Below are 24,958 nucleotides of genomic sequence, written 5' to 3' on the forward strand. Positions count from 1 at the left end.
TCCAGAGCAGGGATTGGGCAATTCATAAAGGCTGCTGCTACTACTATTATTTGCAAACAACAACAATAATGCATTTTAAAAATTGTATTAGTTTACATTGTTAGGTACCTTGTAGGCTTAGCAAGTAGAAAGAGGAGGTTATTGTTTTAAAATAAGTACAATTAGAATTAGATATATAAATACAAAAATAAATACAATTAGAAGTGAACCTCTGCAAAAAGCAAAAGACTTCAGAGAAAGACTATGTTTCAGTTGTGAACTACCACTATCCTATTCTCATGTACTAAGATTATTTACCTCCTGGGATTAGGTGTTCAGAGGCACAATGAGCCACTGACTAAATAGGAGAAGTATTGAATTTGCAGGCATTAATATAATCCGTTGAAACCAGGCACATCATATTGTTCCTGGAAGAAACTACTCAAATAAAATCTCCCTCATTGCTGCAGCTGTCTTTCCCCAGAAGGCAAAAGCTTCCTGCAATCTTTTCCACCGGCACGTGGAAAAAAAATGTTTAAAACATGCAAAAAGAATATTTAAACAACCCAGAGAAGCATGAACTAAAAGTTTTGTCCCTCTGAAAACACATGAGAAACAAGAAGAAGAAGAAAAAAATCCTTTAACTTTAGATCTTCTCCCATCTGTTCCAGCCTGCCTCTGAGAGGTCATGGTATTTTTAGGTCTAAGGCGATTTGTAGCTATGCGGTGGGACCTGCCTGAGCAGCAGCTGCAGAATCTAATGTGATCAGGCCTCCCCCTCCACATCCCAAGGTGAGCATTCAGCAGAAAGCCAAAGTCAACTGCGGGTTCCAAGAGATCCCCAAATGCAGCCTGACTCTTGCACACTAAGAGTCCCCAAGACAGAAAGTAAGGAAGGACAGAAAACTTTTGCACATAAGCACGCAAAGCTGCCCTCCCCTACTGCCAACAGTAATGCCTTTCAGATTATGGAAGCTTAAGTCCAGCTACATCTGTTGAATGCTTGATTTTTAAATTTATTTTTTAAAGCCACAAACAGATAATCTACCATTCTAAGTAGGTTAAACATGGCCACAAAAAGGCAGCTGCTCCCTCTTCCCTGGAAATGTGCAGAAGCAGCACAAGCCATAATTTTAAGGGAATGGTATAAAAAGCCTCTGATAAAAATCCAGCAGTCAAAGCATAGGAGGAGCACATGGAGGGACTGTTGAATACTACAGTAATATTATGGCTTCATCCTCTGTTTCCCTCCCTGCAGGATCAAAAAGGGAGCAGTTGCTACAGAATGCTGGTGTAGAGCAGAACCACTGGAAATGGTTGCAGAAACACACAGCATGCCCATCTCCATCCAATAGGTATTGAGCCATCTCTAGCAACCACACAGAGATCTCCAAAGGTGCTCTGGTAGCTGAAGGCTGCAAAGAAGCATGCTGTGTGTACAAAACTGCATGAATGTTCAGTGATTTTTTCAAGGACAGCAATATTTGCCCAAGGACTGCATGAAAACTGGCTGATTTGACTGCCGATGGTACTGGGACTTTGTAACCCTGACAAGCACCGAAGGATGAGCACCTGCTAGCATACTCACCTGAGTCAATGCAGTAGTCCCTGGGTTCTTGCTTGATTCCCATGGGAGACTGGAATCCATGCCTGGGTGGGCCAGGGATGCCTGGGACACCATGATCATAGAGGGGGTCATGGTACTCTTGCTTGAATCCCTGGGGAGGATGGGCCGTAGCAGGAACAATAGGCTCTGACATCTGCCTGTGGTAGACGGGACGATTGTCTCCAGAAAGCCCCGGTGGCGGATAAGGGTGGCAAGGTTCAGACATCTGTCTCTGAAATCTTGATAAACACAAAACAGATAGGGAGAGACAGTTATCAACCAAAGCTAAGAGAGCAAGGACTCTCAAGATCCCCAGAGTCAATTCTCAGCCCCCAGAACCACACCTACAAAAGCCAGCTCATCTGAAGTACAGGAAGACTCTTGCTTTCATTATCAGGATTCTTAGCAATTCCCTGTACAACTTTGGACCCCTTTCTAACATTCTAGATAGAATAAGTTCATATTCCAAGATGGTGAGCCTTAATGATGTAGGTTTAGGGAGAAAGGTGGAGTATGATGCATCCTGGGGCACTATCTACCAGCTTTCAATCAACAATGATCTCCCACCTCCAAAAGCAGAAGACAAATGAATCTTGACCCTTCCTGAGAAACAGAGATCTTCTACACTATCCTTGTCCTTTGGCAGGTAATTGAACAAGTGGAGATGGGGAGAATTTAGCAATATGTAGAAAGGATGAGAACCCTCCCCTGACTGAATCTTCCAATATTTTAAATTTTAAAGCATGTAGGTAGCTCTGAAGGAGATCGCAGCATGGTACTGGGGCATGTTTTGATGTAGTCAAAGCTATATTTCTGCCACAGGGCTGGAGAGGGATTATATTGGAAATGTGTTAACTTTCTGCTAATTAAAAGAAAGAAAAATAGCAAAGGTAGAAGTATTAACGCTCTTCCACAAGTGCTGCTGCTCCAATCCAATGCAGAGCTTCCTGTTACTACTGTTAAGTAAAAATAAATATATTGGGAGATTTAATCATAAATCTCCTGCATCACTGCACCCAATTAGCTCCTTCTTGTACTTAGCAAAGGAACTGGTTTCTTATCTGCTTGAGCTATTTGCTGACTTTATGGTTGTGGTGGGAGGAAGAGAGACTCTAGTGGGATCTATTGGGGCAGGTTCAAATAGTGTGAGTTTCTATGTGAATATAATTCTCCATAAGAAATATCATGAAAGCCTCACACAGAAAACTTTGCTCTGTGATCTTCCACACACAGTGATTTTTGCAATCCATTTAGGAAATTTGTTACATTTGAAGCATTCTTGTTATCTATGCAGTAGAGCTGGCTGAAAATGCCAACAAGTCAGGAACCATTTATCATTAAAAAGAAGCTCAAGGACACTGAATGACTTGATTTAACTGCCATAACACAAGGCATATCCCTCTCATGCAACCTAGACCTACAATTGGACAAAAACATTGCTGTTAAGAGCACAAAGAGGTTCAATCTTTGCTGGTGAGATAGAACCTACTACTTTGCCATGGCTACGCTTTGGTCAAATGAAGCAAACAAGTGGTTACATAATTCTGAATCTACTCAGCCATCTGAAAAAATCAAGTGGCTGCTAATCTGCCTATAAGGCTAAGGGATTAAGCCTTTCCATGTGTGGAGGGAAAATGTGTGCTTTCTGAAATGCTCTGGTGCTATAAAGTACACACAAAGGCTCTGCATACCACATGATCCTGATAGAGAGCCCAGCCACTCTCATGCCAAGACAAAAACCTACTGAGTGCCTTGAGACTCATATGTCAGAGAGAGACTGGCTGCTATGTTTTCAATTAGATGGCTTCCTTTTTTGCTTCTGTTCCCAGAAAGCAAAGGGTGCAATCTCATCATAATAGCCACACCCTGTGGCCACTGAAATTAGAAAAATGTCCTACACAGACAAAGATACCTTCAAGAAAAATCCCCACCCCAGTTGTTTTTTCTCATCCAGCCTGACAAACAACTCTGGAGGTCTTAAAAACTTGCACACACTATGTTGTCTTATTTTGGCTTATCTTAGTAAAAGATAGGGCATGGCCTTTGGTCCACAGCAAAATCCAAAATCCAATGTAGCCACCTACTTTTGGGAGGAATTTTCAGTATCTCAGCAAAAGAATTTTTAGGATACAAGGGAAAGAACTGTTTAACAATAAATTACTCTTGTTTAAGGGAATGTCCAGGTATTAACTTAGTTTCTGAGGCAAGAACTGAAGGTTTATTTGACACAAAGAATGTGGGAAGTGTCCTGAGAGAAGCAGGAATATTTTCCTTGGATGCTCCTGTTTTAGCAAAGGAATCAGCAGTGGGACAGCACAGCTACACAGATCCCTGTCAACTGTTTAAACTCATTGGGGGGTGGGGTGAGGGATTAATGCAAGTCTAGTTGGCAAGTATCTGGAAGTGTCCTGAACCTCCAAATGAGGTGCCTCTGAATGTGTCTTGAGATGGACTGTACAAGTGGTAGGATGGGACAGAGGTCCCAGCAGCCCTCCCACTGAAGTTTAGAGGCAATTAGGCAATGCATGTTCTCTTCCCCATCTCCCCACCCCTGCATTTTACTACCTTGAAAGGCGACTGTTATCAATCAATTCCTTTCCCAAGCATTAAGCTGCACACAAACTCCATTTGGCTTTGTAACTTGATCTTCTGCAGCTGACAGGCCTGGATTACTCCACTTCCGATTGGTGTCCTTCTAACCTTCCAGAACGTAACTCTAGAGCTATGCTGGTATGGCCTCTGCAGGAAGAGGCACTTCCAGATGGGACCAGGCTGAGTATCCCTAGCATAGCTTTAAGGTCATTTGTAACTCAGGGCCTGGAGGTTTAAAAGCAACTTTAGATGCCCCCAATATAGGGGAGCTGCTTTTTTAGTGGGCAGGGTGGAGATAGGGTCACAGTGAAAGATGAGAGTAGACATATCTATGAAAGTAAGCTCATCTTTTGATGCTTTAATGTTGATTTATGTCCCCATGGTTTCCTCACTTGCCCAGATTAGAAAAGCATTTCACATCTCATTCTACACAAAACAGATCTGCCTAGCTTTGCATGCCAACCTTTTAATTCCACCCTCGCGGCTTTTTAAAGAGCCATTGCACATTTGTTGTCTACCCAATATAGGTGTTCCCCTTGCTTATGGGGAAGAGAGGCACAGAAGACCCCCTATACATATGGAATGACTGCATTTTCCAAATGTGCACCATTTCAAACAGCAAGACCTACCTACAATTATACGTTATCTATGCAAAAAAATTAAGATAGTTTACGACCATATATTGAATGAGGCTGGAAAATCTGTAATGGCCAAAAGCACAGTTGTTTTAACAGCAAACATGGAACCTGCATTGGTTCTGATGTTTCATTCCTTAAAGGGGCTAGGGCAGGACCCTTAGGGCCTTGATCTACAATCAGGAAACTAGGAAGAGCCAAGTCTCTGAGGGGGACTGCACAGAGCAGTTGGAAGAAAAGTTATGCAAAACTATTAGGATCCAGGTTGCTGGAAAAAATGGGGATTTTGAAAGGGACGGAAAGTCTCAGTATAAAAGCAGTTCTGTTGCCTGTGTGGACATGGATCCATCCTGTGCGGTGCAAACTGCACTGTTTGCCCATTGAGTACTAGGTGCAGTTCAAGGTGCTGGTTCTTCCCTTTAAGCCCTATACGGCCAGGGGCCAGCATACCTTCGAGACCGCCTCTCCCTGTATGAACCCCATCATTCATTAAGATCAGCAACCCAACATCTTCTGGAGGCCCCTGGCCCTTGAGATGTCTGACTGGCCTCAACCAGTGTCAGGGCTTTTTCAGACATGTCCCCTGCCTGGTGGACTGAGATGCTGCTGAAGATCCGGGCCCTGTGGGCCCTGTTTCAGTTCTGCAGGGCCTATAAAACAGAGCCTTTCCACCAGGCTTTTAGCTGGGGTGGTGGACAACACCTGGTGTTGGTCTCCCCGCCCCCCTCATTCTAGAGATGAGGATCTGTTCTGGACTGATAGGTCATTACTGTCAAGGCTGAGTTTTCCAGCTTATTTTAAAATTGGTTTTAATGTTTTAACTATTATATTGAATTGTAATTTGTTTTAATTTATTGTTCAGCTCTGACGTAACCTGTCCTGAGCCTGCCTTGTGGGGAAGGCAGGATATAAGCCGAATGAAAATAAATAAATAAATAAATTCACATGCAGTATAAAGATGCTAGAACTGAACAATTAAAAATCTTGGGAAATGCTGAGATAACATTTCTCTTGGGATAACTCAATGCATCTGGACTGTATCTCTTAGGAGAGCCAGTTTGGTGTAGTGGTTAAGTGCGCGGACTCTTATCTGGGAGAACTGGGTTTGATTCCCCACTCCTCCACTTGCACCTGCTTGCATGGCCTTGGGTCAGCCATAGCTCTGGCAGAGGTTGTCCTTGAAAGGGCAGCTGCTGTGAGAGCCCTCTCCAGCCCCACCCACCTCACAAGGTGTCTGTTGTGGGGGAGGAAGGTAAAGGAGATTGTGAGCCGCTCTGAGACTCTTTGGAGTGGAGGGCAGGATATAAATCCAATATCTTTTTCTTCATCTTACGGGACATGTTCCTGTAAGAAGCACAGCCCTGTCAAGAACACCTATGCCCCTGGCTCAGTGGTTTTATAGCCAACAATGGAAAATGGTAGGTATTAGTTGGCAAGAGATAATGCCCTGTAAGAAATATTAAGCCATCAAGAGCTATCTGAAGTGGTTTGAGCTCTTTCACGACATGGTGCTGGAAACAGTGATCAATATAAAGATCAGCGATAACATCAAAATAATCACTACAGGTACAAGAGAGGATGGAGCAATTTACAGCCATTCTGTGCACAGGTAAAGCCTAGTAGTCAAGGGTAGCATGGAAGGCACTTATCAAACAGAGCATGTTGGGTAGGGATACACAGGAGCACCAGGTTTCCAAGTGTTTTCTGCTACCTTGACTAATATTCATCAAACCTAAATAAAAGGAACATGCACAGAATATTTTTGGGGGGCGGGGACACAACAGCTGGGCTCATGTCCAGCAATCATTTATCTTGGGAGGCAATTAATCTCTTGAAGAGGAAAGGAGCTTACAGAATTTCATTTAAAAAACATCCTCAGTTTAAACCATGACAAGCGCCACAGTGGACATTAACTTAGGAGAAACAGATACTAAGAAACAATCACTGTATTCAAATACCACAACAAATGAGCCTGCCTCAGCATAAGCACTGTCAGTTATGGACCTAAAAACAGTTTGTTGCCATGGGGTCCCCTCTCCCCTCCCCTCGCACACAGATCTGCTTGACTGCAGGCTTCTGGTATTTGGCAGCCTTGAATCAAGTGCCAGGTTGCTGTGAGGAATGAACATGGGCACCTTTAAAAAAACCTGGAATTTGTTCTCTCCTGCAGCCTGGGATTCAAAGTCCTAGTTCAATCGCAGTATAAAATCCTGATACATGTATGTGTGTGGTTTAAATTTGCCAGGGCCCTGTATTCAGACATCATGATGAACTAGAGACTGATTCTAAGATTCTCAGACTCAGAAGCCTTCTCTTGTTCTCTGTGTATGAGTGGAAGGAAGAGGGAGCATGTCAGCATGACAACAAGTTCCATCTGCACCTATCTCAGACAAACCTCTATTTGTCATGACATCTGATTGCAAACAATTCAATGGATATAAATTGCTCTGAGTTGAAAGTCAGGCCTAAGGATTCATTGACTGGTATTTTATGAAGTCATAAAGGATAGTCTCCTAGAGTAATACATTTACTCTCAAAAAAAGAAACCACTCAAGCCCCTTTCTCCCATCACAATGAGATGCAGAACATAAATAGCCTGGCCTTCTACAGCAGAAGGTGAGTGAAAAAAGTCAAGAGCTCCTTGTGGCCAACATGGAATCACAACACAATGATAACTCATTAGGAATTTCACATCTGCCTCAAGATATAGTTTCCCCCTCAGGGCAGGGCCGGAATACAATTATTTGCCTCTTCGTAGAAAGCCACAGTCTTTAAATTCCAGACAGGCAAACATCAAGTAGAAGCCAATTGAGGTCCTGGAAAAAAGTGAGATTTTGCCTATATTCAAAACAACTGTCAAACTCAAAAGCAGCCTGGGGATACTGTTGGTAAATGTAAATTAAATTCTATTATAAGGCTAAGGTTTGGTGTGTCAAATTTCGTGCCATGTCTTGTGCAGAATTACATTCACCCCATTCTGAATATGAGGTATGTGAAATAGCAAGTCAGGACTTTATAGTTCCTTTTCAGACTCATTTATTCAGAGGATGCACATCTAGACTCCCAATTCTCCCCCAATACCCACCAGGCCTCCCCCTCTCTTTTACCTGTGTTCTGTGGGATACTGGTTTTCAGGCATCATCTTTGGCATCTGAAGCGATTGATGTGGTGGCCGAGGCACAGCAAAGGTCTGCTGCTGCCTTGATTCCTGAAGAACATGAGGGGGGGCTGGAGGAGGCGGAGCTCCCTGCAAAGGGCCTGCTGTGGTGGCGACATGAGTGGGAGTCTGCACAGGTGCTGCAGGCAGTGGTGGTGGAGGAGGGGGAGGAAGGGAAGTGCTCTGGAGTGCAGGTGATGCAGGGGTGGTAGGCGGAGTTAATGGCTTGAACCCAGCAGGGGGCTTCCTATCATAGGCACTGTGGGGACAGAAAACAGAGAGGAGCTCAAGTACATTGACAACAGCTTCAGCCTGCTTCTCTTAACAGCTCTAGCTTGTTTGCATTTCATAGTTGTCAGGATATAACAGTTAAAGTTGCTCACAGCCCCAAGGGAATCTTTGTACTTCAGGCAAGCGACAAACAGACTGAGTCATAGAGCTCATTTTAAAACACTTGTCTCACAACTTTCTGTGAGATAATTGTAGTTTCTGATTCTTGTTTTTCTTTTAAAAAAACTGATTGTACTGAGAAAATTCTCCCTATCCCCAAATCTTATAATCAATAAGAATTTAGGGCCAAACTAGATGTGACAGTGTCCTTGCACCACCATGAGAACGATGCCATTTCCATGACGCCTTGCCACAAGGGCCCAGCCCTGATTGGGTCAAGGTGTGACACTCTTGTTCCCCCCAGTTTTTCAATTGCAGAAACAACACAGATATCTGTGGGTGTGGTAGTTTCTGCATTTGTTAAGGGGGGGTGGGATGGAAGCACCTCAATGTGCTACAGGTCTGATCAGGGTTGGGTCCTCATAGCATTTTTAAATGGCTTTTAAATGGTGCCTACAAGGAAGAAGACGACTGCAGATTTATACCCAGCCCTTCTCTCTGAATCAGAGTCTCAGAGCGGCTTACAATCTCCTATATCTTCTCCCCCCACAACAGACACCCTGTGAGGTGGATGGGGCTGAGAGGGCTCTCACAGCAGCTGCCCTTTCAAGGACAACTTCAGCAATAGCTATGGCTAATCCAAGACCATTCCAGCAGCTGTAAGTGGAGGAATGGGGAATCAAACCTGGTTCTCCCAGATAAGAGTCAGTGCGCTTAACCACTACACCAAACTGGCTCTCCACACCTGGATGCTGTCATGTCTAGTTTTGCCCTTAATGAAGCCAGAATCATGCCTGCAAGATGTATTCAATGGGACTTTTCCCTCGTGTGTATGTGTGTGTTGGGGAAGCATACACTTGACACCCATGTTTGAAAGTCACAAGTATCTATTTTGCTGCAATTTCATACCAAAACAGCCACATGCAATCTTTGCAACACAAAGATAAACAAGTGCTTTTTCCCTCCTTGGAATTTATCTAAATGTATAAAAAATGTCTTTTGAGAAGCAGCTGTGACACAGGCAGATTTCAAAATTGTCCTTTACAGTCATGAATACATTCCAAGTTCAAAGGAAATGCATACCCTTTCTGACAACAAGTATCATACTGTATGGATCCACAACTGCCATCTTAGTGAAGGACTCCGAATGTAAATTTTACTGTTACTCTTCACTCCCAAACTCTATTCCCATTAGTCACACCACCTGAGCATAGTTAATAATTAGGATCATGCACAGGGCTGTGTGTCCTGACCTGGATGGCACAGGCTAACCCAGTCTCCTCAGTGCTGGTTAGTACTCAGATGGGCAATCAAGGATGTCCAGGGTTGCTATGCAGAGGAAGGCAATGACAAACCACCTCTGAACATCTCTTGCCTTGAAAACTCTAAGCTGGCTGAAACTTGCTAATAGGGGTCTGCATTTGGAATCTGCATTTGGCCTCTACGGATAAATGCAAATCAAGGTTACTTCTTTACCAATCTTTCAGACACAGCACTCAGATGGAAAGCTTTGATTCCTGAACATGGGGTCTGAGCATCATATCCTCAGCAGCCCCCCGAGGAAGAAGGCAAATAAGCCTGTTACAGTGTGACCCTATGCAGGTCTACTCAATGGATGTGACTGTTAGAAAAGTGTTCTTAGGACTGCTTTGTAAGTAACCCTTGGGAAGTACTTGACTGAGGATAATGTGATAAAGAGAGATTTTATTTCTCCCAGCAGAAAGATCTGTTCTACAGAAAGGTTTGTACTCCTAATTTTTAAAAAACTGAAACGTTATGGTTGGTCGTCTTATATCTTTTCATGCATCCAGAAGCCAATGTTAATGCTAAACAGCTATAGTCACAGCAGTACCAATAGTTTGATAAAATAGTTATTTTAGCAACAATAAAAATAGCTGACTGATGTATTCCATTTCTCCACTTCCATCTGTTCACAGCTAGGTGGTTTTTTGAGCTGGTGTCATTACAACCAAGATAAGCTTGCAGCTCTGGCAGATGGGTTCCTTTGGCTATCCAGATGTGCCCAGCCTAGCTGTCATACTCCCCAACCCACCAAGGGTTTATCTGTTATGCTCTGCAAGCATATACTACCTACCAGTAGTTGTAGAGGCACTTTTCTCCATAATGAGCACAATGCACCTGTTCATGGCTACAGGTAGACAACTCAGAAGAAGGGCTATGGAGTTCCCTCTTGATCTTTGCTGGGGGTGGTGCATGAAGTACCACTGAAAGCAGAAGTGGAAGAAAAACAAAAAAATTTTAAGTATCAGCATTAGTAATGTATGGCAGCAGGCACAGCTCTTCCATTCTCTCTTCTTGCCTTCAAGACTTAGGCCTGATTCTAATTCCAGAGGGACACAAGAACATACTCACATTATGTTACGTGCACCCATCATCTCATTTAAACTGGACCCTTAGTCACTACATGTGCAGTGTTAGGATGCTGCAGACCAGTAGCCTGGGTGGGCATTGCATTGGCATGTTATCTTTGTGCATAAAGTGGGATTGAATGCACAGTGGACCAACAATGCCACACGGATGAATTCTTCTGTCCTGCCATCATCACATTTATGTTAGGCCTTGCTCTCAAGGTTTGCCTTGATGTTTACTGTTTTTTACACTGGTGGACATTGACACTTCTGTAACACAACGACAGTTCTATGGAGGGTTATGCATGGTGATACCATCACTACTAGATAATGAGTGAACAGGTCTCAACACCTTCCTCTTACACAGTTATCTGAAACACTGTCACAACTTCTCATTCTTAAGGTTCAATCACAATTCTTTTGCTACATTCCATGCTGGCAGGAAGAGAAAAGAAGAATTAGAGCTAGGATAAATGAGTGTGTTAGCTAGAAATTCTGAAGTAGCTTATGCTTTGAGTTCATAATCAGAACCACATGCAAACCTGAGAGAGAATTCTGGGGTACATCCTCAAGAGGTGCCAAAGAAATAGGGTGCTTTTAGAAGAAGCTTAACACTTAGATGCATTGCCAGGGACGATCAATGACAGATAAGCTATTGACCATGGAGGTCCACTGACCTCTTGGGAACTACAGAATATAGCTTGAAAATGCTGCAGTAGAAATAAAGAGCGATGGAAAGCCACCTGTATTGATAAATGTCTGTTCTCATACATTACACTAACTCAATCACAAGATTTCCATAACCACTTGGATGCCAACACAGCTCCTCTGTAATTGAAATTTGCTTTGGACAAGCATCTATCCTGAACTGCCATGGAGAGAAATAAGAGCAATGGGCTTTGAAGGACTCAATTAATCCCGGCACTCCACACCAACATCCCTTTAAGCGAGATGCATCCTCCAGCACAGGACCACATCCAAGCAAAAGCAAAGTTCTGTTTGTCCTCTTTTGGAGACAATATGCTGCAGCTATGCCAATGTTTGTCGACAAGTTACAAAGTAGGAAATGACTTTGTTCAGACAAACACCTTGTCTTGTCAAGGGTCATGGTAACTTTCAGCTTTGCTGGTTCTAAAAATACAACATGCTGAATCCACTAAAGGTCTTCCTGCATTTGGTCAGTGGCTAAGTTGGGCCTCTTAGCATTCTAATTTTTTAAAGTAGCACATTCTTGACCTCCCGTCCCAGGGAGACCATCATCACCTACATTCTATACTATTTCACAAGATAGTTCAGACCCATGCCAAAGTCACATGAATACAAATCTCTACACTGGATATTTTAATTAAATACACACAAAGATCTCTATCAGGGTGAGGGCTGGATTTATTCCAATATTCTGGCTACAGATTCTGGTTCCAACAAAATCTGGAGGCTTTAACATCTTGCCTGCCTTCATCTAGTTAATTTGGAGGCCAAGAAGAGAAACACATTTCTGTGTGGTAAATTACCAAGATCCCTAAAGCTTGCAATGGAACTCAGCTCAACAGAAGAAATATTCGCTCTCATACTGGCTTGGAATGTTTTGCTCAAGATTTATTACTACTGTTACTTATACTGAACACATCCCTTGTTCTGCTGACACTGTGTACACATCTATGGATGTCTTGGCAGGCACGTTTTAATCTGGAAAACACTGGATCATCTGTTAGGGCTGTTTGAGCATACTGGGTCATCTCAATGCAAAGGTAAGGATCAGATGAACTCTATACCCTTTTCAAGCTAACGACTATAAGAGCATTACTTCCCCCCCCCCACCCCACCCCACACATGCAACCATCCTCAGGCATGAAGAAAAAACACACAGAGAGAACAGATAACCAATCACCATTGCTACAACTCTGCAGTTGTGCTTTTTCAATCTGCTGATTGCAAAAACTGATATAATGAACTGCCTATTTATGCATTGCTCCATGAAAGCATGTGTCCAAGATAATTTGAGAACACCTGTACAAGTATGGCCTATTCCTTAGATTCTAAATTGGAACATTTGCATTGTGAGGTTTAGTTGAAGCTCCTTTTTGGTACCACCTTTATTTAACAAACCAAGAGCCCCGTGGCACAAAGTGTTAAAGCTGCAGTACTGCAGTCCTAAGCTCTGCTCAAGACCCGAGTTCGATCCCCGGCGGTAGCTGGCTCGAGTTTGACTCAGCCTTTCATCCTTCTGAGGTCGGTAAAATGAGTACCCAGTTTGCTGGGGGGAAAGTGTAGATGACTGGGGAAGGCAATGGCAAACCACCCCATAAAAAGTCTGCTGTCAAAACGTTGTGAAAGCAACGTCACCCCAGGAAACAACTGATGCTTGCACAGGGGACCTTTCCTTTCCCTTATTTAACAAAGCACAAGACAACACAGAACAGAAACGTGAAGCTAGCCCAGTTATGTCATTAGTAGCCTCACTCCCACTATCCTTTTCTAATGAGGATTCTCGATCACTCTTAGTACCTTCCATGAAGAGACTCAACTAAAAGAAGAGACTCAGCTTGAATCGTGTTCATTCATCAAGACTACCACCAAACCCACCTTAGGCTATCTGCCCTCACTTCTAGTCATGCCTCTTCTCAATATGAGTAATCATAAGCTACTGAAAAGGCAATGGGCATAGATCCTTCAGTGATCACAACAGTTGTTCCCTGTTATTTAATGCCAATTATGGTTACTTCTTGTGGAGACTTGAGACAGCTTTCCAGAATGGAATGCTGGGAAAACATCTCCTCCTTGAACCTACAAAATCAAAGAAATGCTCTGCCACAGGGTTCTGTGTCTTGACCATTCCCTGTACAAATGCTCTCCAAAGAATGAAGATACTAACAAAAATTGTAACCCTCTCCTATTCTCAGTCTGTGGCTAATAGAAATAGCTCATTCCAACTTACACCCATTTTTCATGATTTTTGATTTGGAAGCAAATTTCAAAAGGAAGAGTATTTAGAAGATTATAGTGAATGGGAGCTGTAGAGTAACCACCCACAGAGGGTGAGAGCTGCTTCTGGCCACAATGCTCCAGCATGGAGTAGATGATACATACAGGGCTGACCCTAGACTGTCTGGCACCCTAGGCAAGGCTAACTTGTGGCACACACACCCTGCACTGATAACATCACTAAGTTATGTGGGGGTGCCTAATTCATTGCCCCCAGAAGGCCAGCGCCCTAGGCAATTGCCTGGTTTGCCTACTGTGGCAGGGCCAGCGATAGATAGATGATAGATAATGGATGATAGACTGATATATAGAAAATAAATAGATGATAGATAGAGAGATCTAGCACTCCATGCTGGAGCATATATATATCTAACTAAGATATGCTTAACCTAATTAATTTCTAAAAGAGACTAGGCAAAGGCAAGTGCGTCATAGTGCTGTACCTAAAGAGTGATTGAACAGCTTGGCTTAGTCGGAAGTGGAGCATTATCTCTGCAAAGGCAAAGCACAGCCTGGTTACACCATGAGAGGATAGCTTGGGTCTGACAGCTTCCAGCCATCACTGCCAATTAGCAGTTTCCTGCATTCTCTGTGCATTGAAGAGACACACACAAACTCCTTCTGTACAGTCAGACCCATCCCAAGAATGATTGCTAAACTTTCAACTAAGATCCTTTCAAAGGCTTCTTTGCAAGGGAGGGCAAAGAGCTGTGCTCCAGAATCCTCAAGCAAAACTGGACAGAAGATCCAAGAGGGCCTTGAGATACTGCCAGCCCTTTAACAGCAAGGTAATATTCAGACATGGCCTATGGGGAGATGCTGCAGCTGCTCTTTATCAGGTCTGCAAAAAAAAGGTCAGTGCACAACAGAGTTCATTCACCTCTGCTTTTTAAACAGCAGCAGCTGCATTTCTCTATATACATGATGTTCCACTGGTTCTTTTTTGGCATTTCAAGTGTTAATGACTTCCCCCCCCCCAACTGCCTCCTCTCCCACCCCCATGTTCCTCCTCCTATTAGGCATGGCCTTGCTGAACAGCAAACAGCAGGAAACTCACTTTGGAGGTGTTCCAGCTGTCAGTCAGAGGCATGTTTCTTTCCAACAGTCTCTGTGTTGTTTGAACTGTTGTTTTTCTGCCAGCAGCACAATGGGGCTTAGTTATTCATTGAAGGGGGGGGGGGGGAAGTCTGCAAGCAGGCACCGCCCTCCATTCACAACCAATTTGGAATACTCTATCCATTCACAAAAAACCCTCTCTCCCCCCTGCAGCTGAGCACTACCAATCAGGAGAAGGGAAATGACACTTAAGATCATAACAGAGACCAGCTGTCCTGCACAGAGAAGCTTGTGCTGTGGGCAACGTTTATGTAAGGAATTCAAACACTGTAGGAGAGGCCTACAGAGTTTGGAGGGAGTCAGCCTATGAAGCTTGCTGCAAACCCAAACGATTGCACAACCTCACTTGTGGTGAGGTCCGGAAATGCCCTTTGGCAAGGGGGAAAAAAGTAAAAATAATTTTAAAAATTAACTCCCCCCAACATTGCCTGAAAGTGGGCAAAAACAAAACAAAAACCAACCAAACAAACAAACAACACAACTTCCTCTAATACTTGAAATGCCCTTGCCCCTTGGTTCCAACTCCAACTGTTTCTGCCACCTCTCTATTTATGGGAAGAATTAGGAAGATCTAATTAAGCCCACTGCAGCACAACGGACTTGTTTGAGGACCCAGAACTTGTGAATCATATAGCAGACTGCTGCTCCAAAAGGGGGTAGGAGGGAGAGAGAGGGGCCCTGGAAGAACTAAGCCAAGACATATTTCTAGCTAAATGCTATAGAAGAAAATAGAACATCAAAAATTAACTTCTCTAGAAACACCAAAAGACTGCCCACAAACAATACTCAGAAACATTCATTACCAGGTTGCCACAATCATGCAATACCAATCTAACAGGAGTTACAATGACTGACCATTAGCTTTTAGCATAATTCTCATTTTTGGTGTTGAACTTGAAAGCTTCCTTTGGTTTGGGCTCTGCCTGCCAAAGTCTTCCTGTAATTTATGATCATGGGGGATGGGGTAGAGGGGGAGAAGAGAAGCTGCATCAAATGTTCACTCCAAAGGGCTCCCAGGAACAGGGCCTTTTTATGACAGTCCCATCCCTCTGCAAATTCCCTGTTAGAGGCTCACAAACATTCATCCATGTGAATGATTAGGAGGCCAGCCAAGACTTGTCTGTTAACTGACTAGCTTCTGATGTCCCAACCACACAATACTTGGGATTGGGAAATCACTATCCCTACTGTACATAAATACTGGGGAGAAGAACAGGTGGAGGAGGTTTTTATGGATGCAAGGGATCCTTCATGTATGGAGGAAATTTTTTTTAAAGCACTGTCCCCCATACTGTTCCCTGTTCCTATTTAGATGTGGGGAACAGGACTTTTAGCACACCCTCAGGCCCAAAGGATTGTTTAAAGCAAGGGATCCCTTCCTTGTTCAACCTATGGGCGCTTCTAGGACTTTAAGAATGGGTATTGAGTGCCATAACAAAATGGCTCCTGTGGGAATGTGGCCAATCACAAAATATTGGGAAGCTCCACAGAACATTAGGCAGTTCCAAGCCAAGCCTTCTCATGTGATAGAGGCAGCATTTTCCTTGGAGCATTTACAAACACAAGGGTGATACTTCCCAAGGCATTCTCAAACATTCCTTGTTCTAATGAGGTGGAGGAACACCAGGATTAGCTCTTTGCTTTGGGGAAGAAGCCAGTACCAGGAAAAAAAAACACTGCCAGGGCCATGACACCTATGAGCCCTGCTTTGGAGTCCACTGTTTTAAAGGTCCAAGCACAATTTATTCCTGATCCCCAAAAGCTTCTTTGAGTTCCAAGGTAAGGTGGGGAAAGAGTAATTTCTTCTCCATTTGAAGAACTGCAGGGTAACCTGGATGTCTGCCCATGTGCAGGTATGGTCTGCATTACTTTTAATGTACATCTCCATCCATGTAATGATTTGCACTTGGATACTTATCCAACTGTGCATCCCCTGAACACAAATCAGAGCAGACAAATTTAAGCTTGCAAATCCTGATGTGGCAAAAAAATGTGTGTTGAGTAGGCTGATGGAAAGCAGTCAGCTTCTTTGATGGATCAGGTATAGAAATGTGGGTGGGAGAACAAAAAGAAAAAGAGAAAAAGCTCCCCTTCTCCTTGTCCCTGTTCTCCCTCCTCCATAAAATATCCCCTTTGTGACTCGACAGTAGTGAAGTTTAATATAATGTAATGGGTTTTTTTTATTACTCTGCTGTACTTTAACCGGCACATAATGGAGCATTTACTACTGTACTGCATTTAACTCTAGCTTTGTAGATATATCTACCTTTTGTTTGTGAACAAAAAAAAAGGCACTATAAAAACAAAAGAATATACAAATCCCAATGCAATAGCCCAATAGCACCTCCTTGGGAATGGAGCAAGGAATCAATGGAACTTGAAAGGTCCTCCTCTCCTTGCCACAAGGTCTCAAAGCCAAGCACAAAACAGAAGCTGGACCTGCCTCATCTTGATCAGTCTAGAACCAACTCACAGAACAGGAAGGTGAGAGTCCAGCAAGGGCAGGTTCCTCACTAAGGAGAACTGTAGCAAAGTCAGAACTAAATCCTCATCTGTTTTTTGACAGCTGCAACCCCTGAAGCTCTGCCAGGCAACTGGGATAGAAAACATAACCAAAGTGCTTTCCTCTGGTACTGAAATTGAGGAAAGCACACGGCAGCACCTAGAGGAAGAGTGCTTCAAAGGGTGTGTGTGCGTGTGTGTGTGTGTGTGTGTGTGTGTGTGAGAGAGAGAGAGTTCTAATTTCCCTGTTATAATATCCTCACTATAATTAGAACCTGAGCAAGCAGGACAACGACAGGAAATGTCTTGACATGCCAAGGTATGGAGGAAGTCAGGAATGTAGTGCTACTTGGATGGGAAGCATCAAGGGTTTTGCCTTGCTCACCAGCATACTGGCAGCAAGGCAGGACAACAATGCTGAAACAGCATCAAGGCACTGGGCCTTCAGTCCCTACAGGACCTTGCAAGCACAGAGCTTTGTGCTATCATAGTGCTGTCTTATTCTCTGATGCTATGGCATTGACCCCATAACATTGTCTTTACACTGGGTTATCCTGCTTGCCCCACTAAACATGGAAAGATAGAAGTGATAAGGGGGCAAACCGTGTTTAGAAGCTAGCCACAACATCCCTTCAATGGCAGCTGCAGCAATTAGACCATTGGCCACCCTTCTAATCACTTAATCTACTCTACTCTAATCTAATCTAGTTCTTTTTGTTAAAACAAAAGGAGCTAAAACACACAGCCCTTCTGGCTAGAATGTACCTCTTTTGACATCAACTTTCAAGTTCCAACACACCTGCACAAAAACCCCTTGCACATAGAAAGCTAGTATATAAATGAAAGAATTTACATCTCATATGATAGCTTTCTAGATGTAGGATTTTTTAAAAAAAAGAAATTGCAAGGCATTTACTTATTTCATCAGCCATGTTTCTAACTTAATTAGGCACCCAAGGTATCATTCAGTGAACCACCTGTAGCCTCTTGATACAGATCAACAAGAGCTGCACCAGACAGTTCTCCTGACTGCACACAGCAACTTATTGTGTGTACAAGTCTCATTTTTCAATGTATTTATATACTCTTTACAGAGAAAACTCACAGTACCCGCAGGCTGGAAAAGCAGAACTGGAATAAATGACTTGCCTAATTTGGACCATGAGTGAGCTACAATTGACCCATTTTAACAGACTTTTCAGAAAGATCACCAGATTAGGGGTCGCAGTTCTAATAATAATAATAATAATAATAATAATAATAATAATAATAATAATAATAATAATAATTCTAGGTTCCTTACTGTACTATGCCTAATCTAGTCATATCCCCATTAGATGGCAAATATCTGTTTAAAAGCCTCTTTGCCTGTTTGTGTGGTACCAGCTGCCTGACCATTAATTTGCCTTTTGGAGAAGCGCAACCTTACTTTGCAACCATAATTTCCCAGGTTACTGTGGATTCCCTACTAGAGCAATTTGTTACTCAACTCCAAACTAATCTGTATACACAGTTGCTTGGCAGCAGTTTGCCAGGAAAGCCAATTGATCTCTCTCTTGGGACACACCTGCTTACCTCCAAAGCACTTTGTCACCAAGCAATCTGCATGGGAAGGATTTACAATCCTAGGAGGTTACTGCTTCCACCATCAGTCCAATAGGCAAGCCCCCTTGAGATAACAGTCAGTCTCTTATCTTTGGAGAAATCAGGCCAGAGGAGACAGGGGACAAAGTCTTATGGCTCAAGCATCTCATACTGTTTTGAAGTAATCCCACACTGACCAAGACCTTTGCTCTGCTTTGCTTTCCATAGGAATGCTTCATCTTTTGGTGTCCGAAGGAGTAGCTACAAAAACATGCTGTCAAGTCTCAGAACCACTGGCTAACTTCTGAAGTAAGTCATGAATGATCCATCACTCAATGCAATGACCTATTCCTGCCATGCAAGAGTTCTGATTCTTGGGACTCAAAAATTGGTCCCTCATCTATGGCTTTGGATAAACAGCCTGAAATTCACTCAGTCTCAAGGATTTTTTTTTTCAAAAAGCCACACAAAACAATGGTAATATCTTGTAATTGGGACAATAAAATAAAAAATTAACAAGACAAATAACTGAAGTAGTACTAGAGAGGGGGAAAACCTAAAACTTTTCACAAGGCAACTGTTAGAGATCAAAATTCAGACCAGTAGAGACGCAATACTCCAAAATAGTTTAAGCGAGCATGAGGGTGTCACAGCTCCAACTACAACAATAACCAAGAAAATGAATTCATGTGATGACATACTAGAAAGCATCAAGAGAAAAAGAAAGCCCACAACCAAATGAGAATGTGAACCCCTGTGCCTTTATCCCAACATATAGCAAAATAGCTCTCTGACACAAAACAAGTCCAACTGGATCATAAATGCCCAATCCAAAACACGTTTTCTGGGCTTTGAGCCCACTGTTTAAATGAAGCTCACTTCCAAAGAAGTGTGTTTAAGATTAGTGTGTTAGTCATACAACAGTGGATTTCTGCACCAGAGACCACAGTAAGCATGGATAATTCAAGCCAGTGAGTCATCATAGATCAATGTATGCCATATTAACAAAAGCAGTTTAAAAATTCTTCCGTTTTCCAAAGGTATTCCTTTCAATCCTTATGGTTGTTCACAGATTTCTTATAGCTTTTGGCACCATCCCTATAGACTTTAATATCATGAAACAAGCTTCACAGTAGATGCTGTTCTGATAGTGATAGTAGAATCCTGCCTATTTTATGGATGTTTAGCAAATCTCTACCTTGTGCTTAGAATTTAGGTCTCTGAGAAAGCACAGACTTTTCACCAGGTTTGGTGGCTTGAACTACTAAATGATTGAGAGTTCTGCATGAATGCATTGTTCCAGTAAGCCTTCATTTTGCATTGCAAGATCTATTCTAGACAGGAAGCCATTCATTCATAAATAAACAGCTTCCAATGGGAACTCCTCCTGCCATTGACTTTATTTTCCACAAACACAGAATGCAATGAGTGTACTCAAACCACATAGAGGCCTTTTTTTTTTAAGCGAGGAACTCCTGCAGTATTACCAGGTTTGCTGCAGAGGCCCAGCATTCCAGAGAAGCCATTTTGTTACTTCCACAATCCTTCAGGTTACAGAGATGTAAAAGCTTGCCAAGAGGCACATTCAAAAACACCTTTGCCAACAACACCTCCTCCCCCGCAGATTGACTGCAGTTTATACTGCTTCAAGCAAGAACTGGAAGGGCTGGGCTAGAATGTCAACAGAGAGCAAAATTTCTGACTCCAGGCTGCCTTTCATCTCAAGGAAGCTGAGGAGGAGGAGAACAAGGGGGGGGGGAAGAGAGCACAGCAAAACACCGCTGTCTGTCTGAAGAAGCTTTCATGGCAAGCTTCCCATTCACTTAAAAGTAATCAAAGGGCAATAATTAACATGCATTTACTGTAGCAGAAGATACTCCACTGCATGTTGTGACAGAGTCTGAATGAAGAATCTGTCCCACTGCAGGCTATGTTTTCCTCCCTGCACATTTCTCAGTCATCAAAACCGCCTAGCCAAAAAGCACACCCCCCACCCCCATGCCAAGCAAGGTTTGTAGTTAGCAAGTCAGAGAGCCGGTTGCTTCCATTTAAACCTCTTAACACCCCAAGATCAGAGTCTAAAAATATGCACAGAACATGCAAGCTTAAGGTGCTCACTGCATCCAAAGAGGCAAAAATAAACAAAGAACACTCCCCAACCCCAAGACCCAGGTGTTGGTTCTTAGACCCTGCAGGGAAAAGAAAACTCTCTCCACACACCCCCCCCCCTTCCGATGTAGTGCAAGAGCGGGAGAGGTTTTCTGAGCAGCCTTCGTGGAGTTGCTGCCTTGCCAATGACTAATGCTCCCTGAAGCTGCTCAGGTTTCACCAGCAAAGCTTTGTCCTTCACAGCTTCGCCTGCAACTGCTCTAATAGCCAGAGAAGTCATTGAGGGAATTGAAGGCACAGAGCTTGGGAAAGCCAGAGTGCTCTTGTGCTTGCTGTCAAATGGGTTTTCATATCTTTTACATTATGAAGTATTCATGGGGGTTTGAAAGGGTTCTGCAGAGATCAAGGTTAATCGGCAGCCCCAGAGATAACTCCCAATATATCTCCTTAGTTCTTCAATGCAAAACCAGACTGTTCTCTCAAGCCTTCTATTGTCTCACTGGTTGATCGACTCCCTTCTGTCCAAATCCCACCAATTCTACAAATGTGTCCAGATACAAACACCTATATTTTTATTAATAAGGGCAAAGAAACAAAAACAGCCACCTAGGGAGGGATCAACATGTGTTACATATTTTGCAATGTATTTGCAAATTTCACAGCAAGCAGGCATGGAAGAGAAGAGTTACTTACAGTTATCAGACTGGAAATCTGGGACAAATTGTTCATCATCAGGAACTTGGGCTACAAAATAAAAGTTTTGCACTATTTTAGGCTCCCTGGATTATCGAAGCACAAAAAGATCTAGACAACAGTATCAACAGGGATATTTACCTTCAGCTAACCAAGCCTCCTGCAGCTGGCTAAGATCCTGAAACAATTCTGAAAAAGAAAAGAACCATTTAAGTGACCACTCCACATACATGAAAGGCTGTACATCTGGGTTAGAATGGTGGCAGGCATGGGCATGCATGTGGGGGAGGATTCTTTATTACCTTCAGAATCATGGGCCAGGTCAGTGTCCTGAAACTTCCGTTTCCTGTCATTCACTGGCCTCCCTCGACACTCTTCAGTGCAAGGTTTCTGGCAGAACCAAATAAATAAAATGGTGCAGTTAGAAAAAAGACCTGAAGAACAGAGTCAACATGAACAGCATAAAAAGGAGAGAAAAATGCAGTTTTATGCTGGAAACACCATACAAAAAGGTAAAACCAGACAAGACCTACCCCAGGGACCATGAAAGGGACTTGTTGATCATAAAAGCCATCCATTGTGCTTGCAGATTCTTTAATATTCTCTTGAATGTTTTTAGCATTGAGTAATTCCAGGGTGAGAAGACTTTTCAGAATCTAGCTCTGGCAAATTTAAATGGGGGGCAGGGGAAGAAGAGAGAAAAATTAAAACATGTTCTGTCTTCAAGCCATTTTTAAAGACTTCTTTTCTCTAACAGAATCTCATGAACTGTAAACTCTGAGGATTATCTGTTGTGCTTTGCTAACACATACCAAGCATTCTTCATTGAAAAATCAATCCACTGCAGTGGTTTTCCCCTTTCATTCACCCATTTGCTATGATTGCTCATGTTCATTCATTAAGTTACTACCATAACCGCCTTATCATTTTTTTGTCAGCACACAAAGGTTTCAACCTTTAATCCTTGATGTCATAGAGTTACTACAGAAACAGCTGTGACATCATTAACGACTAATTACAACTGTTTAAGAAGAAACATGGAAAGACTGCCATGAATAAATAGAGATCTCATTGCTCAGAGTGCATTTTCTCCCTATGTGATCAAAGGATAAAATATATAAAGCAACAAGTTTGCAGAAAATGGATTCTATTCTGCAGCTTTTAAAAATGAGGAACCTTGACTAGATTATGGGAGAAGAGCAAGCACTGTTTACCCAAAAGTAAGTTCCTTCAGTTTCAGTGGCACTAACTTTCAAGTAAGTGTGCTGAGGATAGCAGCCTTTCAGGCATAATTGGAAGTACTACTATTTTAACAAATCTCAACTTTTAACTCCCAATATACATTTAGACTATTGACAAGGAAGTTTAAATATGCTGTAACAGAATCCCCATGTTCAGCTGACATTGTAGGTCAACATGAAATGGAAAAACACAACTCCCTTGTTCTTCTGATGCAACCCTTGCTGTTCCTCCAAGCAGCCTGTGTGCAATACGCAAGAATCAAGTCTTAATATGCATGAAGGAGCCGTTCCTTGGCAGTCAGAACCTACGCACTTTTACTGAGGTGCAAACCTCACACGCTTCAAAGGGGTTTACTCCAAAATAAAACAGAGGGATGCCATCAAAACAGAAACCTAAAGATCTTAAAGTTATGCCCAAGAAAGTTTTGTATTGCAATTTCTAAGCAACTAGGACGTACACAACTTTCATTTTTTAGTTAATTCTACAGAAAAAAATATCAAATCCATGATGTACAAAAGTTTAAACATGAATTTCATAACATGAAATTTCATGAACTTCCCAGAGGACCAACTGTTGCAGACTGCCCCTAAACATCCACTGGGAGCATAAATATATAAAAATGTTAAATAAAAACCTCCATTTATGATTTTCCCCTATCGGTTCTGAACAAAAGCTCTCCGATTTAAATAAACAAAAAATCACTATCTTTAAACCCGCTGCGTACTTCAGCCGCTGTAGTTCTCTTCCTCCCTTTCTCGTGCCCCTAGGCAAACCCTTTAGCACAGCCAAACAATACAATTGCCATCCCTTCCCCCTCCGCGCAAATCTGGCCTAAGTTTTAGGAATGGTAGGGGAAGCCACGGGAGCAGGTAGACTGTAACTAGATCCCCAGTGTAGGGCCCCATTCACAAAAACAAGGCACGCACTTTCCAGCTCCCTCCATTCATGAAACGCCTTCAGAAGTGCCCCCACCCCCACAGGCCTGTTCAGAACGCCGCGAAAGAGACTTAGCCCCCGCCCCCGCACTCAATGCTTCATTCACACAAAACCAGCTCCATTCATAAAATCGCCCACATTCACAAAAACTCTCGGCAGAGCCAATGCCTGCAGCAGCCTGTGGCGGCGCGGCTGTGCAACTCTACGCACTCAATGCAACCCCCAGGCACCCTGCAGCCCCCAATCCACCCCCTCCTGCGGCTCAAAACTGCCTGTTACTTTCAGCTCCCCCAGATCTTCTCAGCGCCCTCCTCGCAGCGACTGTATCCCGAGCCCAGCACCTTGCATCTTAAGCACCTGCACCCCGGCTGCCCACCTCCCGCACCGACCCGCAGCTACGCGCGCCCTTTGCTCCATAGCGCCATCCCGAGGACCCCAGATTTTGGCCCCTCACCCCGCCAGACGGATGCCCTCACCCCTCCTCACCTGGCCATAGAACTGCCGATCTGCAGTCGCTAGAAGCCCAGTGTCTTCTTTGGGTTGCTGCCGGAGCCCCCGAACGGCCTCCAGTGCCCGCCCCACCCTGTCCCTATTGGCCTGCAGCTCTGCCAGAGGTTGTCGATCACAGCTTGTTTACCCTACCAGGCACCCAATAGCGCTCGGATGTTACAACGCCTCCTGGTTCTGATTGGGTGCAGCTGCCCAGCGGCGCGTGCTAATCCCGCCTTCTCGCAACGATGAAGTGCCTAATTTTTCCTTTGGGGGAATAGAACCAACCGAGGCAGTCTGATTTACATACTTTTTCGAGGAGGGTTTTCATTCATAAAGAAAGATCGCGTTCCCAGGGCGAGGCAGCCTCGGCGAAGATTTAAAGGGAACGCGCACCGCGAGGGGCGGGGGGGGGAGTGTTGTAGCCTTTGCGGTTCCGAAGATTGCCCGTAATAGCCTGTGTCCAGTCTCTCCTTTTATGCACCGGTTCTGCCCGAACTGGTGGCCGCAGGCAGGCCCCTTTGCACCCTGACACAGCAGTAGCTTCGAGAGCTTGAGCCAGAAAAAGAAGGTCACC

At 43.5% G+C, this 24,958-nt stretch overlaps 1 protein-coding gene across 4 annotated transcripts in view; it reads right to left on the reverse strand.

Annotated features, from left to right (window-relative positions):
• ETV5 (ETS variant transcription factor 5) overlaps nt 1-24,530 on the reverse strand; it is a 38,069-nt gene extending 13,539 nt beyond the window's left edge. Inside the window, exons 1-8 of one of the 4 annotated variants that reach the window (XM_060242026.1) lie at nt 24,379-24,530; nt 22,248-22,376; nt 22,017-22,104; nt 21,856-21,903; nt 21,715-21,765; nt 10,455-10,584; nt 7,920-8,228; nt 1,568-1,824 (exon numbers count right to left, since the gene is read on the reverse strand). In XM_060242026.1, coding sequence (XP_060098009.1) covers nt 1,568-1,824; nt 7,920-8,228; nt 10,455-10,584; nt 21,715-21,765; nt 21,856-21,903; nt 22,017-22,104; nt 22,248-22,292 — 928 coding nt within the window. In that variant the 5' untranslated portion in view covers nt 22,293-22,376; nt 24,379-24,530. Of the gene's footprint in view, nt 1-1,567; nt 1,825-7,919; nt 8,229-10,454; nt 10,585-14,767; nt 14,835-21,714; nt 21,766-21,855; nt 21,904-22,016; nt 22,105-22,247; nt 22,377-22,526; nt 22,552-23,882; nt 23,988-24,378 lie in introns of those variants that run through there. The other 3 variants (XM_060242027.1, XM_060242028.1, XM_060242029.1) reach the window with 3 other exon arrangements.
• Between the last annotated feature and the right edge of the window lie 428 nt (nt 24,531-24,958).

The sequence above is a fragment of the Heteronotia binoei genome, chromosome 6, assembly GCF_032191835.1.
Source record: "Heteronotia binoei isolate CCM8104 ecotype False Entrance Well chromosome 6, APGP_CSIRO_Hbin_v1, whole genome shotgun sequence".
Lineage (NCBI taxonomy): Eukaryota > Metazoa > Chordata > Lepidosauria > Squamata > Gekkonidae > Heteronotia > Heteronotia binoei.